This window comes from Theobroma cacao, chromosome 8, assembly GCF_000208745.1.
Source record: "Theobroma cacao cultivar B97-61/B2 chromosome 8, Criollo_cocoa_genome_V2, whole genome shotgun sequence".
Classification (NCBI taxonomy): Eukaryota; Viridiplantae; Streptophyta; class Magnoliopsida; order Malvales; family Malvaceae; genus Theobroma; species Theobroma cacao.
In genome coordinates, this window is record NC_030857.1 from 17,928,221 (window position 1) to 17,956,036 (window position 27,816).

At 33.5% G+C, this 27,816-nt stretch overlaps 1 protein-coding gene and 1 long non-coding RNA gene across 2 annotated transcripts; one reads left to right on the top strand and one right to left on the bottom strand.

Annotated features, from left to right (window-relative positions):
* On the bottom strand, positions 527-1,684 carry LOC108663044. Its single transcript, XM_018125540.1, has one exon. The coding sequence runs from the start codon at positions 1,682-1,684 to the stop codon at positions 527-529; it is 1,158 nt and encodes a 385-aa protein (XP_017981029.1).
* On the top strand, positions 11,635-17,357 carry LOC108663070. The gene is made up of 2 exons (XR_001928990.1): positions 11,635-12,015; positions 17,118-17,357. It is a non-coding gene; the product is annotated as an uncharacterized LOC108663070 (long non-coding RNA).

Here is a 27,816-nt window from a genome sequence, read left to right on the forward strand (position 1 = left end):
ATTCGACTTTTTCCAACTGTACTTCTTTAAGGATCCTTAGGGAAGGGATTTCTACTTCAATTGGTAAAACTGCTTCCATCCCATATACCAAAGAGAACGGCGTAGCTCTCGTGGAAGTTCGGACGGTTGTGCGATAAGCATGCAAAGCAAAGGGTAACTTCTCATGCCAATCTTTGTATACATCTGTCATCTTTTCAATTATCCTTTTGATGTTTTTGTTGGCTGGTTCGACCGCTCCATTCATTTTTGGGTGATAAGGCACTAAATTGTGATGCTTGATCTTGAACTTGGCACAAACCTCTTTCATCATTGAACCATTGAGGTTACTAACGTTATCTGTGATGATCCTTTTCAAGAGACCACAGCGGCATATTATTTCTTTTTGGATGAACTTACATACCACTTTATGGGTCACATTGGCATAAGATGCTGCTTCTACCCACTTAGTGAAGTAGTCAATTGCCACAAGAATAAACCGATGCCCATTTGATGCCTTCGGGGTTATTAACCCAATCACATCCATGCCCTACATTGAGAATGGCCATGGTGATGTCAATACATGCAGTGAATTTCCAAGAGTATGGATTCTGTCTGCGTATATCTGACACTTATGACACTTTCGAGCGAAATCTATACAATCCATTTCCAACGTGAGCCAGTAATACCCTGCTCTCATGACTTGTCTTGCTAACATATGCCTATTTATATGTGCCCCACAAATTCCTTCGTGAACTTCCTCAACTATTCTCCGAGCTTCGGCTAAATCCACACATCTTAAAAGCACTTGATCCCTACTTCTCTTGTATAAGATGTCCCCATCCAAGAAGAAATTCATTGCCAACCTTCTAATGGTTTTCTTATCATTTTCTGAGCTTTGTTCCATATACTGTTGAAACTTGAGATAATGCACAATATCATGGTACCACGATTTCCCGTCTACTTCTTCCTCTACACTGGAGCAGTGTGCGGGGCACTCTAAAAGATTAATCATAATGGGTTGGATCTTGACATCGGTACCAACTTTGAACATTGCTGCCAGCGTGGCTAATGCATCAGCCATTTGGTTCTCCTCTTGGGGCAAATGGGTGAAGCGAATCTTACCAAAATTTTCAATCAGCTTTGAAACATAATTATGATACCGGATTAACTTCAAGTCACGTGTCTCCCATTCTCCTCGCAACTGATAAATGACCAAAGCAGAATCTCCATACACTTCCAAAACGTGAATTTTCCTCTCGATTGCTGCATGAAGACCCATGACACAAGCTTCATATTCAGCCATATTATTGGTGCAATAGAAGTTGAGTTTAGCTATGACGTGAAAATGATCTTCTTCTGGTGACACTAACACGGCTCCTATGCCATGCCCCAAGGCATTCGAAGCTCCATCGAAAAACATCTTCCAATTCTCTTGCTCCTCTGATTCTTCCTCATTTGTTTGACAAATCGACATCAGGTTCTCATTTGGGAACTCAAAATCCATTGGTTCATAATCCTCCTCCACCCTTTCCGCTAGAAAATCTGCGATTGCACTTCCTTTGATAGCTTTTTGGGACACATATACAATATCATATTTAGACAACAACAGTTGCCATCTTGCCACTCTACCTAATAAGGATGGTTTCTCGAAGATATATTTAATAGGATCCAACTTCGTAATGAGCCAAGTGGTATGATATAGCATGTACTGCCTGAGTCGATATGCCGTCCATGCTAAAGCACAACAGATCTTTTCAACGAGGAATACTTGGACTCGTACTCAGTGAACTTTTTACTCAAGTAGTAAACTGCCCTTTCTTTCTTACCAGTTTCATCATGCTGTCCCAACACACATCCCATGGATCCTTCATTTATTGTCAGGTACAAAAGGATGGGTCTCCCGGCCACAGGTGGTACCAACATTGGCGGACTCAACATATATTCTTTAACCTTGTCAAAAGCAATTTGACACTCCTTGTTCCATGCCCTAGGATTGTGTTTGCGAAAGAGCTTGAAGATTGGGTCACATTTGAGTGTGAGTTGTGATATGAACTGGGCTATATAATTCAACATTCCCAAGAATCCTCTAACTTCTTTCTGCATTTTGGGATGAGGCAAATCATGGATTGCTTGAACCTTATCCGGGTCAACTTCTATTCCTCTTTCACTGACGACGAAACTAGGTAACTTTCCTAAAGTGACTCCAAAAGTGCACTTTGCCAGATTTAATCTGAGCTGAAACTTTCGTAACCTCTTAAATAACCTTTCAGGATTGGTCGCATAGTCTCCTGTTTTGCAAGCTTTTACAATCATATCATCCACATACACCTCAACCTCTTTGTGCATCATGTCATGGAAAAGAGTCACCATGACTCGTTGATAAGTTGCCCTAGCACTCTTCAAACCAAATGGCATTACCTTATAACAAAAGGTTCCCCACATGGTTATGAAGGTAGTTTTTTCTTTATCCTCTAGTGCCATCTTAATTTGGTTATACCTTAAAAAACCATCCATAAAGGAAACCATGGAATGACGAGTAGTATTGTCAACAAGGGTGTCGATGTGGGGCAGAGGAAAATTATCTTTTGGGCTAGCTCTATTCAAATCTCAATAGTCCACACACATTCTTACTTTCCCATCTTTCTTAGGCACTGGGACAATATTTGCAACCCATTCGGGGTACTTAGCTACTTCCAAGAATCCTGCATCGAACTGTTTTTTCACCTCTTCCTTAATTTTCAACAGCATTTCAGGTTTCATCCTTCTCAACTTTTGCTTAATTGGTTTGCATTCAGGTTTCAAAGGCAATTTATGGGCTACAATGTCTATATTAAGTCCTGGCATATCTTGATAGGACCATGCAAACACATCTACATATTCATGAAGTAGCTTTATTAGTTTTTCCTTTTCAACTGGCACCAACGTCGTACCAATTCCAACTTCTTTCTTATTATCTTCATTTCCCAAATTAATCGTTTCAAGTGTCTCTTGATGTGGGACAATTTGTCTCCCCTCATATTCTACTAGTCTTAACAAGTCTTGAGTTAAATCATAATCCTCCACGTTTTCTGTATCGTCAAGTTCACTGACACTTGTACTTTTTTCAAAATTGACCTCAAAACTACTGTCATTACCATCTTCGTATTCATTACTTGGAACCCTGGCAGACAAAGGGATTTGAAAGATATAGAGCTATCGTAAACACAAACAGTTGAAGTAAAGAAATGAATGACAATAATGGAAATGGTGAATCATGAGAGGAGATATGAGAAATGCACTACACATGTCATTTTATTAAAATGATAAATGATAAAAAAGCTCGATACATAAAATTTCCAATGCTCTTGGGCATAAGCACGGATGTTTAGTTTGCATTACTTTGAAATTGAATCATAAGTGACTGGTAAACTCATGGTGGTTCAGCTGCTCAACTTCAACTTCGGTGGCCCGAGGTATGTAGTAGGAATCCCATCCATATTTCCTGGCTGCTCTTCACTTTCGTCTATTGCGCATATTGATAAATTAGAAAAGGCTTCCCTTAATGCTGACACCATTTCTCTACTTCCAACGGTGAGTGATTCAGGAAATATGCAGCCTCCAAATCGAAATGTCTCGTAGAGATGAGGATATATTATTCCATGGTTTTCCAACTCATGCCCTTTAAAGTGAGCCAATCTTTCCCTTCTTCTTTCGGCTATCATTTCTTCCCTTTCCTTCTTAGTCGGCTTATATCTTAAGCAAAACCTTTCTTTATTTTTGGTAACATGTATTGGCCTTTTTATGCCTTGCAGCTCTTCTCCCAGTCTTGCCCCCGCTCGGTATCCTTTTCTTACTATTTGACTGACAACCATCTTGGTGATTTTGGAAAGCCTCGGAATGGGTGGTCTAGTTTTTTCTCCAACATATGTGGTGTTAACAAACTCAAAGGATCGAAAGGAACATTCAGGCACTTATTTCGCTGCTTCTACATAAGGAGTATTCGCTGGCTTGCTTATGAGTAAATCCTCTTCCCTGTTAACACATATAATCTTCCCCTCCATGATGAACTTGACTTTTTGGTGAAACGATGAAGGTATGGCCCCAGCTAAGTGGATCCAAGGTCTTCCCAACAAATAATTGTATGAAGGAGCGATATCCATAACCTGAAATTCAGTGGTAAAGGTGCACGGGCTGATTTCTATCGGTATCTCAATATCCCCTACTATTTCTCTACTCGTCCCATCAAAGGCTCTCACAATTATCTGGCTCTTTCTCATGTAAGACATGTCGATGGGTAAGCGGGCCAAGGTCCTCATGGGCATCACATTCAAGGACGATCCATTATCAAGCAGCACTTTTACGACGGTACAGCCTTTACACTTGGTAGTGATATGCAAGGCTCTGTAGTTTCCCCTACCTCCAGAAGGGATTTCTTCATCGCTAAAGGATATTATGTTACCCACTGAAATGTTCCCAATGATGTAGTCTAAATTTTCAACTGAAATGTCGTGATCCACATATGCTTGGTTCAGAATCCTCATCAAAGAGTTTCTATGTTCCAACTGTCATAACGTGCGGGTGCGGGAACCCGACCACCAGATGCGAGTGAAAACTCTAAAACTAGGAGTTGCCACCAATCTCTTTTTTACTAGGTGCGATTGGCCACCTAATGACTCGATTCTAATCGAAGAAGCCTTAAATTAATTTTAAGCCCACCGAAAAGAACCTTAAACTGGTCTACGTTTTTCTAGATCTAAGTTCTGGAGTACAGTTATGCTCGAGGAAGGATTAGTACCCCTGAGATGCCCGTTTTATGAACGGTACCATTTTTAGATTATTCTATTAGGCTTTAATTTTTAATTTCACTATATTTCTTTAGTTATTATTCTCTTATTTTATCTCTTATTTAACCTAAAATGGAATGCAAATGTGAGGCAAGATGAAATGCATAGCGTGGGATAAAATTATGTCGGACGAATAACCTTTTATCGAGGATATTCTCCCGGATCCGCCCATCATACTGGTGGGATCTGGGGTATTCTCTCACCTAGGGAATTATTCGAGAAATTCGTCTTTGCAAATTTGATGAATAAATCCCGTCATCGGGGTCATCATACATTTTCTTTTAAAATAATATTTTTGTGCATAATGAACCTAATTCGGGCAAAAGCATTTTATTAAAGATGTTTCTCGAGCCCTTCCATCATACTGGTGGGACCCAGAGACACCTTTTCACCTAGAGAACTTTTCGAAGAATACCCGCATTCGCAAGATTCTCGAAAGATCCCATCATAGGGGCTTAAACTCGAAAACAAAAATATTTATATGCAATGATATGCATGATGCAATATATATATATGCTATGCTAATGCAATTATCTATTTTTTGTCATTTATTGTTATTTAATTATTATTATTATTTTATTTTTTATTATCATATTTTTCTATTTTTTTCTTATTATGATTTTTTTAAGCAAGCTTTTATTCAAACCTAATGCCTAAAATTTTATATCTATGTTTAATTCCATTTTTTTACTTTCTATTTTATTTCTTTTACATAACATTTTACTAATCTATGGTTTATACCACTAGATATTTAATGTTTAATTTTTAAATTATTTATTGTTTCGAAATTTCCGTGTTGATAGTTTATACTACTTGTCTATTTATTTAATGTCATGGGTTTTACCTTTTCATACATTTATTATATATATGCATTTGAATCATTATTATCATTATTATTATTTTTATTTATATATATATATTTTTACCTATTATTTGTTTATTTATTATTTTATTATTTATTTATTTGAATGATTTTGTATTTTAAAAAATTTTAATTATATAAAAAAAATTTCAGGATCTCGGAATTGAGGCTCTCCCATCGTACTAGTGGAGCCTTAATTTGGATCCCGAACTTAGAGAAAATGGGCCCGGATTGTGCATTCTCACGTCCCGACCGATCATTCCATCATCGGCATTAAATTAAATAATTTTGTTGATAATTCTTTATCTTATCCTAATTTCATTCTCTCTTCATCTATATCCCTCTCCATTTTATATAAAGCCCTTTTTTTTAATATATTTCATATTTTTATTTCATTACATTTTAATTCTAATTCTTCATAATTTATTCTCGTTTATTTTTAATTTTTAATTTGCTATTTTTTATTTCTGTTCTCTCTTAACATCTAATCATTTTTATATGTATTTTATCTTTTTTATTCTACCTAATAATCTACTAAAACTGATTTGTCTTTCTAGCTAAACATTGGGCCCAACATAACCACAAAATCAAAACCAAACAAAAAATTATATTCCTTCAATGGGTTGACAGTAGCCCAACATGATTAGTCTGGCCAAACTGGTCTGCCTCTCAAAGCCCACCGTCTGGTCCCTATCCAGCAGCCTACAAATGCCCAAAATGACGCTGTTTCAATGCCTGCTTCTCTTTTCCAAAATGGTGCCATTTAAGCTCATGTCTGAGTATAAAAACCTTTTTTATTCTCTCTCCATTTTCTCCCTTTTGACTCTCTCTCTAGAACCCAAACTCTCTCCCTTCTCTCTACCAAGCCGTTGACCAGCTTGTCTCTCCCTTTTCTTCCCTTTGTCGACAACTCACCTTCCAAACCCAAACTCTAACAGTCCCCAAAACCGGTGGTAGCTAGCCCCAAGCCTGCAGTGTCGCCGATACCCACTTTTCTCTTTCCTACGCCGACAGATCCCAGATCGGTTGCCCTAAATGATCGGCGCTCTCTCTATGACTGACCGACAACAACCCAAGCTCACTTGAGCTCTCAACTCCTCTCACCTTCACGCCGACGTCGCTCCCTAACGGTTGGCTCTCCTAATCGTTGGTCTGCTCTCTCTCTCTTCCTAAGATCGATGATCGTTTAAATCTCCCCTAAACAGCCCTCTTCTATGCCCACCAGTAACCCAAATCTTCCCCTCTCTCGTTGACCGATTGACGGCAACCCAAGCTTACCCAAACTCTAATAAAACTCCCTCCAAAGCAACCTGACATCAACTAAAAATTCCCCAAAAGAAAACACAGCCACTTACTTTCTTTCATTTGTGAATTTTTTGGTATTTTTTGGGTATATTTTTTATGTATTTTTCTTTATTTTTGTGGATTGTTGTGGCTGCTAGAGACTAGGGATTTTTTATTGATTGTGATTTTTTACTGCTAAAAACTAGGGTTTTTTGCAAGTAGCTGGGGTTTTCAGATTTTTTGGCTCCCGATCCCTGATCCCCCTTGCTATAGTGGGGCTTTATACACTTGGCTTTTTGGCCGAGTGTAGTGCCTTCACTACCCTATCAGACGTGAATTTTTCGCGCCTGGCAGGGTGAGGGAGGTGCTTGACAGGGTGCATTCGCGCCCTGCCAGTCGTACCCTCTCCCCTTTTCTCTTTCTATTTTTTTTTTATTTTTTTATTTTTATTTTTTTGTTTGTTGTTTATCTTTTGTTTATTATTATTTTTTATCATATATTTATTTATTTTTTAACCACAAAAAATATGGTGTCTACAAGGATTATACAAAAGAAAAAAAATTCAAGGAGATTACAAAATCAAAATATAAAAGATAAAATACTTTTACCTTTTTAAATTTTGATCGAAATTATATGGAAGTCCATTAGTTTTCAAAATAGAAATCCCGTCCTAAAAAAAAAAAATCTTGCGTTGGACTCATAAATCTAGCCGTTAGTCAACCGTTAATATCCGTTTGTTTGATAACGTGGTAATATTAAAAAAATAATTTTACCCTTTATTAATTTTAAAAATTACTATTATATAATTTTATCAATTTTTTATTAATTTTTTGTAAAGAGAGACCCCTAATCGGGCTCCTTAAGGGAGCATCAGAGCTCCCTTGGGGTGCCCTATCGGGGCTCTTAAAGGAGCACCAAATCCTTGGGAGCTCTAATGCTCTTTTAAAGAGCTTGATCGAGGCTTCCATGCTCTTAAGGAACACCAATCTAGTGCTCTCTAGGGGAGCGCAGGGCGGATATGGGTGGTCGGCTAATGTTAAGGACGTCGTCAGTCAGCCTAAGAGAAAGAAAACAATAGAAAAAAAGAAAAAAAACATTTTAGACATTTCATATTTAACATTAATGTCGTTTAAATGTTTAGGACGGAGTGTCCATTTTGAAAACTAATAGACTTCCATGAAATTTTGATTAAAACTTAGGAGGGTGGTAGTATTTTATCCAAATATAAAATATATTAAACTAAATTGAGCTGTACTTTTTGTTTCTCTTTTGTCCGGTAACATGAGAACCAATTTGGGCCTTTTATTCGTTTTCTCATCGTGGGCTTTCTAACTTCAGATTCTTTTTCATTACAACCATAAAGGCTTCACAATTTGGGTTGTTTTGCCCAGATTAATCCTTTTTTTTAATCATCTTTGTATAAAGCCAATGTATGTCTTGCAAGCCAATCAACATGTTTTGTAGAAAATATTGATATCTAATTTATGCATTGCAATAATTAAAGTTTCTTTCATCTATGAGTTTATACAATTTAATTTTATTTACTTGTAAAAGATGAAGTTCATGGGATGAATACACTTTGTAAAGGAAATATAATGTATTATAATTCTGAAATTTTCATTGCATCAAAGCATCATTCTTAAATAGTTCCTAGTCAAAGTTTTATCAAGACAAAATATTGATGTAAGCCAAGAGACTGGTAAATGTTACATCCCTTGTGAAATAAGCAATCAATTTCATAGATTGAAATATAAAGATGCTTGAAACTTATTGCAACATACGAGTTTCAGAACCTAACTATTTGACGTTAAAGAGAGTTGCAACCAATATTTTCTATCTAGGTGTGATTGGTTAGCCATTTGAATTTATTTTTTCTAATAATATTTTAAGTTTTGTTTAAGATAGCGTTTAATATGAGGGAAGTAGGAGCACATTCCTTGCAATGTGCTTGATTAAATAACATTGCAGTATTTGTTTTGCAATGTAAGATTGCAATGCTATAATGTGATTGCAGTCTAAATCAATGCAATCAGATTGCATTGCACTCTGTAGTATTATGAAACATATTTTTGCCCTTCAACTTTGTTACTTTGCTAAAGACATTTTGTAATGCTATAATTTATTTTTATATATATATAGATTTTGAGGAATGTTTCTTTTTTATGCTCTATGGTCATTCTCTGTTGGATGATGGATGATGACTATTAATAAAATTTATATTGTCTTTCAAAGGAAAAAGAAATTAAAACAAAATATACAATATAGGAAATTATATTAAGAAATGAAAATAAAATATATGACATTAAAATTATATTTGAAAGATTATATTATATCAAATTAGAGAGCAGGAAAAAAAAGGCGAAGAAGAAAATTTTCTATGTTTTAATCCCTCCACCTGCATTTAGCTAGGATTATACAAAAGAAAAAAAATTCAAAGAGATTACAAAATCAAAATATAAAAGATAAAATACTTTCACCCCCTTAAATTTTAATTGAAATTACATAGAGATCCATTAGTTTTCAAAATAAATACCCTGTCTTAAAAAAATATTTTCTGTTGGACATATAGATCCAACCGTTAGTCAACTGTTAGTATTTCCGTTAGTTTGATGACATGGTAATATTAAAAAGATAATTTTACCCTTTATTAATTTTACAAATTATTATTATATAATTTTATCAATTTTTTATCATTTTTTTAAAAAAAGAAGGAGCCCGAAAGGTGCATCAGAGCTCCCTTTGGGAGCTTGATTAGGGCTCCCTAAGGGAGCAACCTTAGGAGCTCTAGTGTTCCTTTGGAAAGCCCAATCGAGGCTGCGATGCTCTCTTGGGGAGCGTAGGGTGGAGAAGGGTGGTCAGCTGATGCAAAGGATGCCATCGGCAAGCTTGACAAAAAAGAAGACAATAAAAGAAAAAAAAAACATTTTAGACATTTCATATTTAACATTAATGCCGTTTAGACGTTTTGGACGGAGTGTCCATTTTGAAAATTAATGGACTTTCGAAAACTAATGGACCTTCGTATAATTTCGATCAAAACTTAAGAGGGTGTAGGTATTTTACCCAAATATAAAATATACTAAACTAAATTGAGTTGTAGTTTCTGTTTCTCTTTTGTCCAGTAACATGAGAATAAACCAATTTGGGCCTTTTATTCGTTTTCTCATCTTGGGCCTTTTGACTTCTGAGTTTGTTTCATTAAAACCATATAGGCTTCACAATTTGTGGTTGTTTTGCTTTGATTAATCCTTTTTTATTAATCATCTCTATATAAAGTCAATGTGTGTCTTGCAAGTCAATCGACTTGTTTTGTAAAAAATATTGATATCTAATTTATGCATTGCAATAATTAAAGTTTCCTTCATCTATGAGTTTATACAATTTAATTTTATTTACTTGTAATGATAAAGCTCATGGGATGAATACACTTCGTAAAAGAAATATTATGTATTATAATTATGAAATTTTCATTACATCAAAGCATCATTCTTAAATAGTTCCTAGTCAATGTTTTACCAAGACAATATTGATGTAAGCCAAGAGACTATTATATGTTACATCACTTGTGAAATAAGCAATCAATTTCATAGATTGAAATATAGAGATACTTGAAACTAGTTGCCACATATGAGTCTTAGAACCCACCCGCTTGACGTGAAAGAGAGTTGCAACCAATATTTTCTATTTAGTTGTGATTAGTAAGCTATTTGAATTTATTTTTTCTAATGATATTCTAAGTTTTGCTTAAGGTAGTGTTTGATATGAGGGAAGTGGGAGAACATTCCTTCCAATGTGCTCGATTAAATAACATTGCAATATTTGTTTTGCAACAAACCATTGCAACGTAAGATTGCAATGTAATCATATTACAACCAAAAGATGTAATGTGATTACAGTCCAAAACTAATGCAATCAGATTGCATTGCATTGCACTTTGTAATGTTATTAAAGATATTTTTGCCCTTCAACTTTGTTACATTGTTAAATACATTTTGCAATGTTATAATTTATTTTTTTATATATAGATTTTGAGGAATGTCTCTTTATTATTCTCAATAGTCATTCTCTGTTGGATGGTGGATGATTGATTGTTAATAAAATTTATATTATCTTTTAAAGGAAAAAAAATTAAAATAAAATATATAATATAGGAAATTATATTAAGCAATGAAAATAAAATATATAAGATTATAATAAGAAATGAAAATAAAAATATGACATTAAAAATATTTTTAAAAGATTATATTATATAAAAATTAACAATAAAAAAATACAAATACATTAAACTTGCATTTTCATAAATAAGAGTAATTTTGAAAATTAATATTACATTCCTAACAAAATTCTTGTAAACTAAATGCTACATTGTTATCTCATTAAAAAAAACACACTTTTACCAACAGAATCATATTCGTCGATAATGATCCCTCAACAATTACCGATGGATCACTGACGAAACAAGATTGTGAGAAGTATTGACAAATTACCGATGAAATATGTCGATGGATTTCTTTAGCAAAACAATAGTGTGCTTGAATAGTAAGATGGTGCACATTTTACCGATGGAAACTCTCCGTTGGTAATGTCTTCACAGAAGAAATTCACTGGCCATTTTACTAACCAATTTTTTATTAGTATCGCTGACGGAAGCTTGGCCAGTAAGACCAATGAAAAATTTGGTCATTTTATCGATAGAATCAACAGAACATTCCATCAGTAATTATTTTTTAATTATTGACAAAAGATCTCGTCGGCGATTCCGTTGGTTATCCTAATTAAAATCCCCAACACAGCCTTTTCCCCCTCATTTTTCCCATTCTCCCTTCTTCTCTTTGTCTCTCCATCCCATCTACTGTTGGCCCCATGCTCGACCTCATCGCTCCCTCCATCGACAATCAACCCATGCTGGCGATCTACCTAGCCATATGCAAGTCTAGCCCATTCTTTAGTTCTGTTTGCTCCCCTCCATTCTCCTTCTCCTGATCGACCTGCCCCCTCCATTGAAGTTCCTTTCCAGCACCTTTCATTCTCATTGTCCTTCTTCGGTTAGGTTTAAGGCTATTGAAGGTTAGATTTCTGCCATTTAGCTTTGCCAATTTTGTGGTTTGGATTGTTTGAATATTTAAGGTTGTTGGTAGTTTGATTTGGGGTTTAGCTAGGGCATTATTATTTGATTCAATTGGATTTGTTGCTATTGTTTCTTATGAGCTGTTGGCTGTATGATTTGTTGCATTTGAATCAAAATTTGCTTGTTAAAAAAAATGTTGGCTGTGGTTGTTGGTGTAATGAAATGAAAAAATTGTGTTGCTGTCATGTTTTGGTAATTACGTGGTAATGTGTTGTTGTTGGCATTTTGCTGTTTATTTGTTAGAGCTAAGGTGTTTAGTTGCTGATAGAGTTTGGTTTAGTTGTTAAATAAAAATTAGTAACTAATTTTTACTAATTAAGCAAATATAGTAATTAAGTAAACTTTGGTAATTAAGCAAAATGGATATAATTTTCAGTAATCAGGTGGAATTAAGCAAATTAGTAACTAATCAAATGGAAAAATGTTTTAGTAATCTATATTTGGTGTTGGATTTCTATTTGAGATAATTTAACTAATCAAATGGAAAATTATTTTAGCAAGTAAGCAATTAACTAAATTAGTAATATCATTTAATTTAATTTAAAAAATATTTAAATTAATTAACGTGTTGATAACGAAATTAAATAATTAAGTTAATTAAGTAATGTAATGTATTACAAGTGTAAGTAATTAATCAATTAAGTAAATTAGTTAATTTAGGAAAATTAAAACTTATTTGAATTAATTAAGGTTTTTACTGAAATAATTAAATAATTTAACTAAGGAAATGAAAAAATGTTTTTGTAATCAGGCAATTAACTAAATTAGTAATGTTATTTAATTTAAAAATATTTAAATAAAACAAGGTATTAATGATTTAATTAAATAATTTAGTTAATTAATAAGGTATGTAATGTGTTATAAGTATTTAAGCAATTAATTAAATGAGCAATATTATATAATTTAAATTAATTAAAGGGCTTAGGGAATTAATTACATAATTTACTTAATTATGAAGAATCATGCATTAGTAATTAATCAATTCCAAATGTATTAGGAAATTTAGAAAAATTTAAAATTAATTATGAAAAAAAGTTTTAGTAATTAAGTAATTAATTAATTCTAGCATTTAAGTTAGTTTTTATTTTCTATTGATGTTGGTGTTAATATCTATTAATGAACAACATCATATGTATGTTATTATAGTTTTCTTAGAATAGAATGAAATAGGAGTTGGATGTATTCTTGAGTAGATTCAAAGGGATTTCTGATGATAGAATTTGTGAATGACATAAATGAATTTATTTTATTTGTGTTCAATCAACCAAGATATGTGACTGAGAATAAGATCAGATGTCCTTACTCTCGATGTATGAATAGTAAGCTCTTGGTTGCTAAAAAGGTTAAGGAACACCTATTTCGCAAAGGGTTTATCAATGTGTACACAATATGAGATACACATGGGCAATCATTCCATGCTAGCCAATCATCGGGACATTTTGATTGTGAGCAGTAGAGATGTCAATATGGGCTAGCTCGGCCCAAACCCTTATGGGCTAAGAAAATACGTGTTGGGCTAGGTTAGCCCAATTTTTACATGAGCCATCAAAACCCCAGCTCAGCTCACCCCTTGCTAGTCCATGGGCCCGATTGTGCCAACCCATTTCTTTTTTTTCAAAAAAAAAAAATATTTTTATAATTCTACCTAACAAACTTCCTATCAATAAAATTGTTCTATGATTTAATCTATAAATTGAATAATAAAACCATATTACAAACAAATAAATTACACCAAATATAAATAAGCAAATAAATTACATAAATAAAGTTTCAATCTTTAACACAAACTACCATCCCATAAACATAAGTGTATAACAAAATAATAAAAACTTTAAAGCTCATTTATATCCTCCTCAATCCTCATCCTCAAGCAAAATATTTAAATCTAATTCAGACAGCAATGATGTCTCAAGGTCTGAATCGTTATTAATTTATCATCTAATATTCATTGCCTAAAAGAAAAAGAGATAATAAGTTTTAATCTAAACTAAAATTATTAATTTGACAAGTAAAGATTAAAGACATTGAAATATATAAAATAAGCAATACCATTGGTAACTAAATTATTAATTTTATATAGTTAAATATATAAAATTATTAATTTATTTTTTTCTTCTGGCCCGCCCCAACCCACCCCAGCCCACTAATTGGATGGGCTAGCCCATTTAGGCTCGGTTCAAATATGGGCCTAAATTTTTAAGCCCAACCCACCTCATTTTCAATAAAAGATGGGCCAACCCAATGGGTCAAGCCCATTTTGATAAGTCTAATGAGTAGAACGAAGTAGTTAATGAGGACAGAGTAAACAATCCATTGGAATTGCACTTAATTGCAAATAATGGTAAACTTTTTAAACCGAAAGCCTCATACAGTTTGACTAAGGAGCAATGAAAAGCTGTGTATGCTTGGGTGAAATAGTTACGACTACTAGATGGTTTTGCCTCTAACATAGCACAGTGTGTGAACAAGCAGAAATGTAACTTTTATGGGATGAAAAGTCATGATTGTCACGTTTTCTTATAACATTTGCTCTTAATTGCCTTGTGTGATATAGTTCGTTACATTATTTGGAGTGTAATCGTTGAGATCTCATATCTCTTTTGTGATTTATGTGTAACCAAACCGCGTGTTACTCATACCATTGCACAAGAAGGAAAAATTATGGAAACCATTTGTAAATTACAAAAAAATTTTCCCTTCGATTTTTTCGACTCAATAGAGCATTTTTCGATCCACTTGCTATATGAAGCTACGGTTGGAGGACCGGTGTTGTTGATTTCTCACGCAAGTGCATGTATCGTTAACAAGTAATATAATGATGAAATAGAGTATCATTCCCACAGAAAATTGTTTTAATTCCTACTATTAACTACTAAAATTAGCACACCCTAACTTTATTCAAACAACCAAATTTTAAAATTATTCAAAGAAAAAATTAAAACTATTAAACTGAAATTTCAGTCAACTACCAGACCTAAGATTATAATATCCCTCTATACTTCATTTGATTATTGTCCCTCTGTCTTAACTTAGTTTAATGGATTAAGTTGCTAATTTAGAGTCCTAATTTATTTACAAGTCTCTGTCGAGTTTTTCATAAAAATACCTCTCCCAATTGATTTACTATGTGTCTATGCAAATTATATTGAAGACAGATTTATTAAGTTTGTAATCTAATTTTGGCTACGTATGGCTTATAGGTGTATGTCTACCCTATATGTAAATCAAACCACCTAATCAACTAAGTGTATTTGATCATACGCTATTCTATTCAAGGTCTACTTAAATTTCTTTCATCAAGGTTTAACCTAGGTTTCCAATTCAATCTAATTGGTGATCAGGCAATTAGAAGCATTAAGAACAGAATAAAATAAACAACTTAAATCTATCAAACATAATCAAAAGAGAGATAAATAATTCAGACTACATAATGAGTTCAATCAAAATCTTAGATAAAAAATTTAGTTCCCTATCAAGTCACACATTATCATTGAATAAAATTTAAACAATAAAAACAAACTAAGAAAATAAAAGAATAATCAAAAAGATAAAACTCAAAAATTATAATCTTGATCTTCCAAGTCTTCTTCAAATCCTTGAAAATCTTCTCAGCTTCAATGACTTTGTTGCTTGATTCTCAACTGTCAATCTGGTGTTTCTTCCGCTCTCTTTAAGTCCTCCAAAATGTTGTTTTTATAGACTTTGAAGTTAGGCTAAGTTGGGTGAAGAAAGAATTCAATTCGAACAAGGATTTCCTCATTAGACTATGTGAGTCACAACCTTGCCTAATTAATTAACAGAAATCGTAATTACTCTAAGACTATTGCAATATATCAACTTCGACAAGATTTTTGACTATTTTGCAAGCCGAACTGGGAAAAGTGGCAAACATGAAAGTTGTAGTTTTTTTTTTTTATCTTTCCAATGGTTTAAGAATCGATTCATTTAGAGCTTTTTAAAGAAAGTTATGGCCAAAATACCAAAACATATGCATTAGAAGTTTGCACGTTAAAATTGCTCTCTTTCTTTTACTAAAATTCTTCTTTCAAACACTTACAAAAGTACAAATAAATCAATAACAACATATCTTATCCACATTAACACCAAATTAAGCATAAAATTAACCATAATTAGATTGGCTCACCTAAAATAACTAATTTAAAATAATTAAATAAAATCTACTAATTTCTATGCATTACTATAAGAACTACGCTAATTTATTATCAAAATTAAGCTCAAATAACTCTATATCATAGAGTTATCAACTGGTCCATTATCAATGGATGTATCCATTCAAGAGGTATTGCAAGCCACACATGTAATTAAAATTTTTGCTTTAATTTGACAATTAGAACATGAAAATGAACGTTGATTTTTAGGTTTTTACATCATCTAAAAGAAAAGATAAAAAAATTGTGCACCTGTGGAAGGATCATTTGTGAAGCATATATCATCAATGAAATATCATCGTTTTGTTCGATGTACTTCGAACCTACATTCCCAACAAAAATGAACTGGGTCCCATGGAATAACAACGGTGGACAAGTTGATGTAGTTGGTCGTCAGTCAATTTTCACCTATCTTGGTCGACTTTTAGGTTAATTTGAGAAACATCGATATCCAAAGGAAGATGAGTTCTACATTGCCGAACTATATGCACTAATGAACTATAAGGAGATATTACTGTACATTGAGTAAGAATAAGTTTAACCAATAATTTAGAAAATTGTGAATGAAGAATGGTATCAACTCATGATTTATGTTCCTCCTATCTCCAAGATGTTTGACAATATGATTAAAAGATAATAATACGGTATTTTCAATAAGGAATTGGAAAAAGTCCATGACGCATTGCCATCATTATGGCAAATAAGGATAGTAGAGATGGAATTGTAAGGTTTATTGGCAAGCCTAAAAGAGAAAGCAAATTGAAACTTCACCTACAAGTATGTTTATGATTGAGCTAAACCTATCTACTATTGTTTCAATATTTTGGTTATTTGATACAGAATGTGCTTCTCACTTGTGTAACAACTTGTAGGAATCAGAAAAACAACAAAGGGATAGATAAAGGAGAAGTCCACCAATGAATGGAAAATGTTGCAAGAATTGATGCTTTAGTTGTAGAGACCTTTTATTTACCTTTACCTAGCAGTTTAGTTTTGGAACTCAAAGAGTGTTATTATGTTTTAGTTCTTTAAAGAAGCATTATTTAAGTATCATATTTTGCGGGTAAATTATGATTTTGAATTTAGAATAAATTGACATAATTACTCCTTTATTTGGATAACATTTTCTAAGGTAATGGAATTTTTGCATTGGGATTATACACTCTAGTGCTAGAAAGATTAATGCTCAATATAAATTTCAAGAAAACGAAGTTCGATGGTCCAACTCAATTTTACTTTTGGCATTGTAGACTTAGCCATATCAATTAGAAAAGAGTCACAAAGTTAAATAAAGTAGGATACTTAGATCATTGTGATTATAAACCATATAGAACTTGTGAATTTTGTCTACTTGCTAAGATAACCAAACCACCTTTTACAAGAAAAGGTGAAAGATCTGCTAGCATGTTTTTAGACCATCACAAAAGTGGTAAAAGACTTCTAATGACAATAACTCATCTAAAACGGCAGGTGCTGTACAATTGTTGAGGGTGCTACTTACAAAAAAATGCAGTACCTCTACACCTTGAACCCTTGCTAAAAGGCAAAAGCATTTTCCGTCACTACCATCACAAAGGCAATAGCCTATACATCCCTCAAAACTATGACAACTTGAGGGGACCATAAAGAGTTACAAAAGCCATTCAAAAACGTACACCCAGAGCATTAGATCCTTGCATTACAATAGCTCATTAAAACAATTGACCAAAAAAACTAGCATTAATATGAGAGCCTAACTATTCACAATTCATTTTGTCCCATATTCGGTCATAGTCTCGATCAAATAACATGACACAATAGCAGACTCGACGTGACCTTACTTTTAAGCAGCACGTTGCAGCATAAACTCCAACAGTATTCAATAAAGATCCCAATTATTCTCAATTTGCTTCTCCTACTAACTGATCACAAACTCAACAAAGCACTAACTCATAGTAGGAACTTGGCATATGGGCACAAATATAAACCAAAATCCAAAGCTTACACTACCTAGTTTTGGCACCAAACCAGTAATAAAAACCCATCAGATGGTTCCGAATACACGAACAAATCAGCTCCATTATGCAAGAAACTTGCAATATCACAACCCACCTGTTATACCAGCTCCACATGAAATCCACTTAAGGACATAATCCGTGAAATAAGCAATCAAGATGAAACCAATACAAATGCCTTACAGTGCCAAACATTTGCACAAAGTGCTATCCACAAAACAAATCCACCCTGCTAAAAACAAACCAGTACACCAACCTCTGGAATCTATAAACAAACAACCACCCTTTCGCTCCGCAGTATTTCTACACTTTGGGCACTTAATCCACTTCATTTTTTTTTTATCAACTGCCTAGCTAGAATATCGTTCTTTTCTCTATACATTCATTTCTCCCTACATCCATAACCAGCATCCCATGGGCTCTTGCATTGAAAACAAAACTTCTTCTTACAATTCGAACAGGTAGACTTGTCTACGTTATCGTTGCCCTCATTCAAGATTAAAGCCGAGCAATCTCAATATGGGTAGTAAACGAACCTGTCAGAGTAGTACTCTAAAACAGTTTCACTGTAAAGAAGATCATACCATTTGTCGAAAAGATGGTTTAAGATGACAAGCCTGTAAGAAATCAAGTCCAACGAAAAATCGTAGCTGAGCGTGGGGCAGTTGATATTGGTTATATTGTATTCTAGCACCTTCGCTTCAATATATTTGGCTATGTAGTCAGAGCAGAAATCATGCTTGCACATGCTTCTGTTCTTGAACTTGTTGTCTACACTAACAGTTTCGATGTAGATCTCACATGAGAAGTTTGAATTAGATTCTTGTAATTTAGATATTTCATCTTTTTGGCTTTGCTGGAGCTTTTGCAATGTGGGAAGAATATTTTTACATTTAGATCAGATTGAGGTGGAGAATATCTTAGCAAAAAATTTTATAGACTATGTAAAAGAAATGAAATTCTATCTCAATAGACACCTCCTAGAACTCTACAACATAACTACATTTTAGAAAAGAAAAATCAAACCATGTTGGACATGGTTTGATCCATGATGATTAAGGTAGATCTTCCTACTTCATTTTGGGGATGTGAACTTGAAACTGTTTATAATCTTATAAAGTTCCAATCAAATCAATACACAAAACTTTATATGAGATATGAAAAGGTAAAAGGCTAGATTTGTCTTACTTGAAGATTGTGGGATGCATAATTTATGTGAATCGTGCACAATCTTTCAATCTTGGTGCATGATTAAATAAATGTAAGTTTGTAGGATATCCCAAAAAATCATTTGGCTATTAATTTTACAATGCTATTGTCAAAAGGTGTTTATCTCCGGACATGTTACTATTTAAAGAAAGAGATTCTACTAGAAAGAAGTAATGGGAGAAATATAATTCTTCAACTAGTTCAAGAGCCACAAACTAACGTTTCAATAGAACTTGAGTCGGTGGCTAGTATATGAGATGCACAGCCAAAAGCTCAAAATACAAAAGAACATCGACAATCTACTAGGACACTTTAGATTCCAAAGAGATGTAGATTTCTCGTAAAATAAATGCATTGCTCATTGATAATGAGCCTAATACATAAAAGGAAGTGATGTCAAACACTGATTTTAGAAAAAAGCAAGAGGTGTGAAATCCAAAATGGATACCATGGATATGAACCAAGTATGGACTTTGGTCGATCCACCTAAAGGTATAAAGCTGATAGGGTTTGAGTGGGTTTATAAGAGTAAAACCAACATTGATGGCAATGTATAGGCATACAAGGCTAAGTTAGTGGCCAAAGGTTTTTAACAAAGATAAGGAATTGACTTTGAAGAAACCTCTTTACTAATAGCTATGCTTAAATCTATTTGGTTATTGCTTGGTGTTGTGACATACCATGACAATAAGATATGGAAGATGGATGTGAAAATGGCATTCCTTAATGTAATTTTGTAGAAGAAAGTGTATATGAAACAACATGATGGTTTAATATCTAAAGGAAATGTTAACAAGGTATGAAAGCTTTCAAAAGTTCATCTACAAACTTAAGTAAGCATTTCGGAGTTGGAACATTCATTTTGATGAAACAATTAAAAAAATAGATTTCATCAACAACGGAGATGATCCTTGTGTATACAAGAAAAGTAGTGGGAGTGCAATCATCTTCTTGGTGTTATATGTCAATGACATATCACTCATGGGAAACAACATAGCTATGTTGCAGTCAATTGAAATAGGTTATTGAAGATGTTCACCATAAAGGATTTGGGAAAAGTGACCTACATATTTGGAATAAAGATTTATAGAGATATATCTAAAAGATTGCTTGGATTCTCGTAATCTGCCTACATAAATAAGGTGCTAAAGTGGTTTAGTAGGGAACAAGAAGGGTTTTTCCTTATGTTGTATGGCATACATATTTCAAAAAACATGTGTCTTCAGACCCAAAAGAGAGAAGTCTCATGGATAGGATTCCATACGCCTCAAAAATTGGATCCATCATGTACATAATGTTGTTCACTAAATTGCTGACTCCATATGTTTTTGATGATAACAAAATATTCTTCCCTCATTAATATCTAACTCAATTAATTCAGTGTGCAGGAAAAAGTTAATTCCCTTAATAAAATTAGTGTTTAAAGGCAAGGTCAAATAATAGATAGGTTAATCAATTAAAACGAGAAAGATGAAAAAGGTTAGTGAAGACAGAACCCTCAAAACTAATTAACAAGAAGCCTTAATCAGTTAAGGCAAGACTGTGTGACAAGTTGAACAAAATAGAAAAATCTTAATTAGTCAGCACTAAGCTTAACTGATGGTGTTGAACAAAGGAAAACTGTCAAGCCCGGCTCTACAATATGTTTATTATGTCATTCTTATATAAGAATGCATGTTTGCTTACTCTGGTACCTCGAAAATTATTAAAGGACGACAATGTACCAAATAGTATAATTAAATTGAATTAAACCTCGAACTAGTCCAAATAGAGATTTTAAGATGAAATTGAGAATTTTAAAACCCTAGAATGACTTAAAATAGTGATTCAGAGTTCGAGGATCGATTTGGAGTTAAATTAGAATTTTCATGATCTAGGGGTAAAACGGTCATTTTGCCACCAGAGGTTAAGATGTGAGCGTTGGATGAAATTTTTGACTAAGATTGATCATTTGGAGTATAATTTGAGTTTAAAAAGTGAAAAATTTTAATTTCGACATTTTTTCGAGCCTAAGGGGCAAAATAGTCATTTTGCCTCTCAAGGGCAAATTGGAATTTTTTACCACCCAACACTTGTCCAGCACATGAATTTCACCCATTATTATTATGGATAATTGAGGAATTTTAAATAGTGGAGAGAGATTGCTTAATGGGTAAGTATGACACATGGGCCAATGGAATGGTGACGTGTGTTAAATTTTCATATTATTTGGCTTTAAAAATCAGCCCATAACCCTCCCAACTCATTTGTCTTGGTCGGCCAAACGAAGAAAAGGGAAGAAAAGAAGAAGAACAAAAACCTAGCTAAGAAATTCAAGAGAAATTCAAAAAATTTCAAAAAATCAATTGACAAAAGGTAAGATTTTTCAATTCTAGCTTGTGATCTACCTTTCCTATGCATTCTTTTTCAATTTCCATAGTTGAGGATCAAGTTTGCTTGAGGATACCCTTGTTGGCTGGACATGGGGGGAGGAGTTTTGAACTTGGATTTGGTTAGATTTCAATATATTCTAGTGTTTTTAGTTAGTTACTGATGGCCGAATCTTCCCTATGGTGTGTTGATGGTGGACTTGATTTTATTTCAAGTGATTTGATTAGAAATGAATGATTTATGGTGTGAGAATCAAGCATGAAAAATTATACTGTTAGTGCACTCACCATGACTGAATTTTTCAAGAGAAAATGTGAGGATGATTTTACCATATTTCAAGTTATTTAATTTGTGTTTGGTGATTTGGAGTATTAGGAGAGAAATGGAATTATTTAGAGTTGAATTGGACATATTGACCAATTAATTGGGTGATAGATCAAATTAGGCCAATACCATTTTATTTAGGTACATAATTGAATTTATATTGAACACCGTATTTAAATAGTTACCCGAGTATTTCACATCCCATTTCATGCATTAGTATAGAGCCTGAATTGGTTTTATAACAATTTAGCACAAATGTAGTAAATGGCTTATTGTACATTTGTCTAGGTGGTGAGCTTTCTGGCAAAAGTAAAGAGATAGTACTCGAGGATCAAGAATCGGAGTACTCGGAACTCGATTCCCATTACAGTGAGTAACTTTATTATCGTCTTAATTATCTAAAGTAGTTTTTATTCGTTTTTCTGATTTGATAGAAAAATGAGTTTAAATGGTAAATCTTTAAGTTTTACAAGCAAAATGTGTATAAATGAAATGATTTTATAAATTGTTTTGAAATTCAATGATGACTTGAAAATGGAGTAATTAGAGACTACTTGCTGCATTGTAAATTATGTTTTGAATTGAATGGCTTATGATAATGTGCGCATGAATGGTTGGATGGGTATTTGTGTTGAAAATGCATAAACTGTTGATTTGCCTTGAGAGGCTATAAATTAAAATAATTGTCATGTCATGCTATCGTAAATTTTATTGTATGGTGGGTTTAGCTTGCTGCAGTGGGCGAGTTCTGTGGACCAACCATTTTGAGGGGCACGGAATTCGGGTATATTTTTACCTCGATGAGGAGGCTCGTAGGGTAACTCCTGAGGTAAAACTTTAGAGTTCACTTCATGCCAAACGACCACGTGAGGGTGAACTCAGCCAACGCCAAGGAACGGCTATGTTTTCAAATAAAAACATGATTTATGTGTTAATTAGTTAAGGAGAGAGTTAATCAATTAAAGAAAGTCTACTGAAGTATAGAAGCCTGAAGACAGAGATCCCTTAATCAGTTAACGCAGAGTACACAGCAACAAGATAGTGCAAGACAGAGAAGTTATAATTGGTTAGAGTTGCTTGTAATCAGTTAGCCGAACTCTATTTACCCTTTTGAATTTAAACACTAGAAAACAAAATAACGACTAAAATGGCATCAGAGTTGTCCTTAATAGCTAGAATTTATCTTGAATAGCAAAATCAGCCTCCCAAAGTGTAAAAGGAAGCTCCAATGATCACAAAAATGAGATTGAATGAGAAAAAAGCCATTTTGAGTAAAAAGCCAAATATCTTTCACAATAAACACTTGTTCTTCGCTCTTATTGTAGAAAAAGTGTTTGAACTTGCTTGTAATCTATCCAGATTTGTAAAGACTTCTAGTTGTACTTCTTTATCTTCTTTTTCTTCTTTTTCTTGGGTATTTAGAGTGTGGGAAACACTTTAAAAGGTCATGGTAAGGGAATAGAGCATGGGTTAGAAGCTCAAATTGTAAAAGTTTGGTGGAAGCCTTTAATTCCATAGGTATAGTGAAGTTGGGTTGAAAATCCTTGATTAGATCAAGGTAGTGGATGTAGGTCAAGGGGACTGAACCACTATAAATACTCTTGCATTGTGCACTTTTCTCTAACCCTCCTTATTTGGTGTCTTTTAATCCTAACAAGTTCTTGACCTTCCTTCATTTAGTTGATTAAAAGCTCTACAAGTTCTAAAATTCTGACTAGAAGATTTTAAGTGCTATTCACCTCCCCCCTCTAGCACTTCAACAGGACCAACAAGTGGTATCAAAACCAAACCCTAAATTTAAAGCTTAACATCTTTAAGAAATACCCATATGGCTTTGCAAAAGTCTGTTGTTGTTGAAGGTCTGTCTATAATAGGTCTCTTTTATTTGATGGATCAATTTATGCTTATTTGAGTACTTGGATATCCATATAAATTAGAGCCCTTAACTATGAAATGTGAAATGTAATCACGAGAGGACCCTATGTTCCCACTTCAACTAGTTTTGTCATAGGTGAGAGAATGCCTAAGCCAAAAGTTGAGTGGACTGAGGTTGAAGTTAAAAAGGTCTAAGCAAATTTCAAAGCTATCAAAACCCTTCACTATGCACTAACCCCTATAGAATTCAACAAAATCTCTAGCTATATTGCAGCTAAAGAAATTTGGAAAAAACTCAAAGTCATTCATGAAAGGGCTTCACAAGTAAATGAGTCCAAAATTGTCTTACTCACCCATAATTATGAAATGTTCAAAATGGAACCGGGTGAAGATATCTTTATCATGTTCGATATGTTTACCAATGTTATAAACAAGCTCAATCAGCTTGGGAAAACCATCCCTGAACATGAGTTAGTAAAAAGACAACTTAGATGCCTCCCAAAAAGCTAAAAACCCAAAGTCACTGTCATCTAAGAGACCAAGAATCTTAATGCGGTCACACTTAATGAAATTTGTGATTCACTCCTCACACGTGAACTTGAAATGAAGGAAAAATAAGAGGAAGAAACGAAAGAAGCTAAAGAGAAAAGAAAAAATCTTGCACTCAAGATTAGTACACTTAAGGAAGAACTTTAATAATTGTCAAGTGATGATGATAAAGCATTAGCAATGATGGCCATAAGGTTTAAAAAGCTGATGGGACAAAAAGGCAGAAGATTTGGAAGGGAAAATTATAAGAAAGACCAAAGTTTCTTTTGGAAAAATAAGCACAAGTGTGATCTCAACAAGAAGATGATTTGCCTTGAACATAAGAAACCAGGACACTTTAGATCTAAATGTACAACGCTGAAGGAAAATTCTTAAAGAAGGATGAAGAAACCAAAGAAACTAATGGTAGCAGCAACATGGTCCGATAATGACTCCTCAAGCTTGGAAGAAGAAAAAGAAAAATTGAAAGAAAGCAAATTTTTGCTTGATGGCAAGAGAAGAAGAATTTGAGGTAACATTTAATTCATGTGATATTTCTTATGATTTTCTACAAGATGATATGATTGCTTGTATGCTGAATTTGGAAAACTTGTCCTGAAATATAAAACTATGAGAAAAAAAATATAGCATTAAATGAAGAATTAGAAAAATTAAGTATGAGTATAACTCTGTTTTTGATCAAAGGAATATGCTTCAAATTGAACTTGAATAGTCCAAAACTGACTTTGAATTCTGAAGTTAGAATTGGAAAACAAAAATTTAGAATTATAAAGAGCTATTGATCAAAATGTTGCACTTAAGGTCAAAATAAAAGAAAGATCAAAACCAAAATTAAAAAATAAAGAAAAGGATGAAAAAAACCAACCTTGGGAAGAAATGAATGTATTCTCATGTCATTATTATGTATGTGGTAAAAGAAGTCTTATGTCATATAATTGTTATTATAATGATAGAAATCTCCCTAAAACCAAGTTAATGTGGGTTCTAAAAAAATCCCATGTGAATGCTAACCCCTAAGGACTTATCAAAGTATGGCTACCTCTAAAGAAAAATTGAAAATCTGTTTTGTAGGTTGAGCAAGAGCAAAAGGACAAATGCCTTGAAACTCCCCTAAATGAAAGGCAGCTTTGGTTCTTGGACAATGGCTACTCAAGGCACATGACCACTAATAAGAACTTGTTTGCCAGGCTTGATAGAAACTGGAGTGGTAGTGTTTCCTTTGGTGATGACTCTAAAGGTGTTATCCAAGGTAGTGAAACCATTAGTAACACTTCTCAAACTCAAATCAAGCATGTATTATATGTTAAAGGTTTAAAACATAATTTGCTAAGCATTAGTCAACTTTGTGATAGAGGTTTTAGAGTATGTTTTGTTTCCCATGGATGTCAAGTGATTAATGTTAACATTAACAAAGTAGCATTCATTGGCAAAAAAATCAAGAATATGTATGTTATCTTCCTTGATGATAAGGCTAGTGAATCTTGTTTATTGCCAATGATGTATGTTGATAGCTGGTTGTGACATAGAAGACTAGGACATGTTAGTATACACATTATTTGAAAGCTTTTAAAAAAAGACGTAGTCATTGGACTTCCAAAGATATCATTTAAAAATGATAAGGTTTGTGATGTATGTCAATTTGGGAAACAAGTTAAAAGTTTTATTTAAATCTAAGAAAGTTATATCAACTTTTAGGTCACTTGAATTATTATATGTTAACTTGTTTGTGTTGGCTTCATTAGTTTTTGATGATAATAAAATATTCCCACATATTTATGTCTAACTTTACTACTTGAGTGTGCAGGACAAAAATGTATGTCATTAATAAATTAATCACTAAAAAGCAAATATCAAAACTCATAAGAATGAGGAGCTACAATTGAGCCACAAAATAAAAACCTCTTAGTCAAATAATCAAGAGAGTTAGTCAACTAAAACTCAAAAATGAAGATGGCCAGTTCAAAGATAGAGACGACTTAATCGACTAAAAAGCCTAGTTAATTGACTAAGAGCTTCCTGCTAGAAACCGGGTTTAGAGACAAAGACGACTTAATCGACTAAGAAGCATAGTTAGTCAATTAAGAGCTTACTGCCAAAAACTAGGTTCAAAGATAGAGACAACTTAATCGACTAAGAAGCATAGTTAGTCGACTTAGAGTATTTTGTCTAAAGATTTGAATTTGAATACTAGAAGACAGATTAATGGCTAGAATTGACTCCAAATCATTTCCCAACGGTCATAAACTGTCAAACATCCATCAGAGTTGGTTTTCCAAGTACATAAGGCACTCTCAACGGTTAATAAGGATATCTAAGGCTTTTAAGATCAAAAAGAGCTCAAAATAGTAACAAATTCTCTGTATACTTTCTACACTTCACTCCAATCCTTGTAATAGAATTAAGCACTTCACTTTGTACCTTTCAGATCAGGTTAGTGATAATAGGTACTTCTTAATTTCTACTCTTATTGACTACTTAAGGTGTACGACACACTCTAAGGGGACTTATTAAGCTTGGGTTAGCTTGATTGAGTGTATAGGTTCTAACTTAACTTAGGAAAAGTTAGTTTTTGGTTTTGGTTGATCCCGAGAAAAACCATTGTTAAAGGTTGTGGCTGAGCTTGTGAAAAGCCATTGTAAAAGCTTGGTGAGAGCTTGGGAATTCCACCATTTATAGTGATTTGGTTTAAAAAATCCTTGATTGAACAATCAAGGTAGTGGATGTAGGTTTTTGATTGAACCACTATAAATCTTTGTGTATTGTCGGATCTATTTTATTTTTCATTTTCATTCTTTCTTAAATCATTCATTCATCTTGCACCAAATTTCTCATCATTGACCTTCAATTTGCCCTCAATTAGAAATCAAGTTTAGTGAGAGCTAAAAGGTGTTATTCACCCCCTCTAGCACATTTATTTGGGATAAACAAGTGGTATTAGAGCCTATCCCTTTTTCTCAAGGCTTAACATCCTAAGGGAAATTCTAATGGCTCTTCAAAAATAAATAATTGTTGAGGGACAGTCCACAAACATACCACCTCTGTTTAATGGCTCAAATTACCCCTATTGGAGTACTAGAATGTCAATCTACATAAGGGCAATAGGCTATGAAATGTGGGATGTCATCATTAATGGACCCTTCATTCCCTCAACCATAAATGTAATGACAAATGAATGATTCCTAATCGAAAGGCTGAATGGACTGAAGCTGAAACCAAAAAGGTTCAGACAAACTTCAAGGCAATAAATACC

Bases quoted from the DNA above. Each gene is read 5' to 3' on its own strand.
- LOC108663044 (XM_018125540.1), bottom strand. From the start codon at position 1,684: ATGCTATATCATACCACTTGGCTCATTACGAAGTTGGATCCTATTAAA.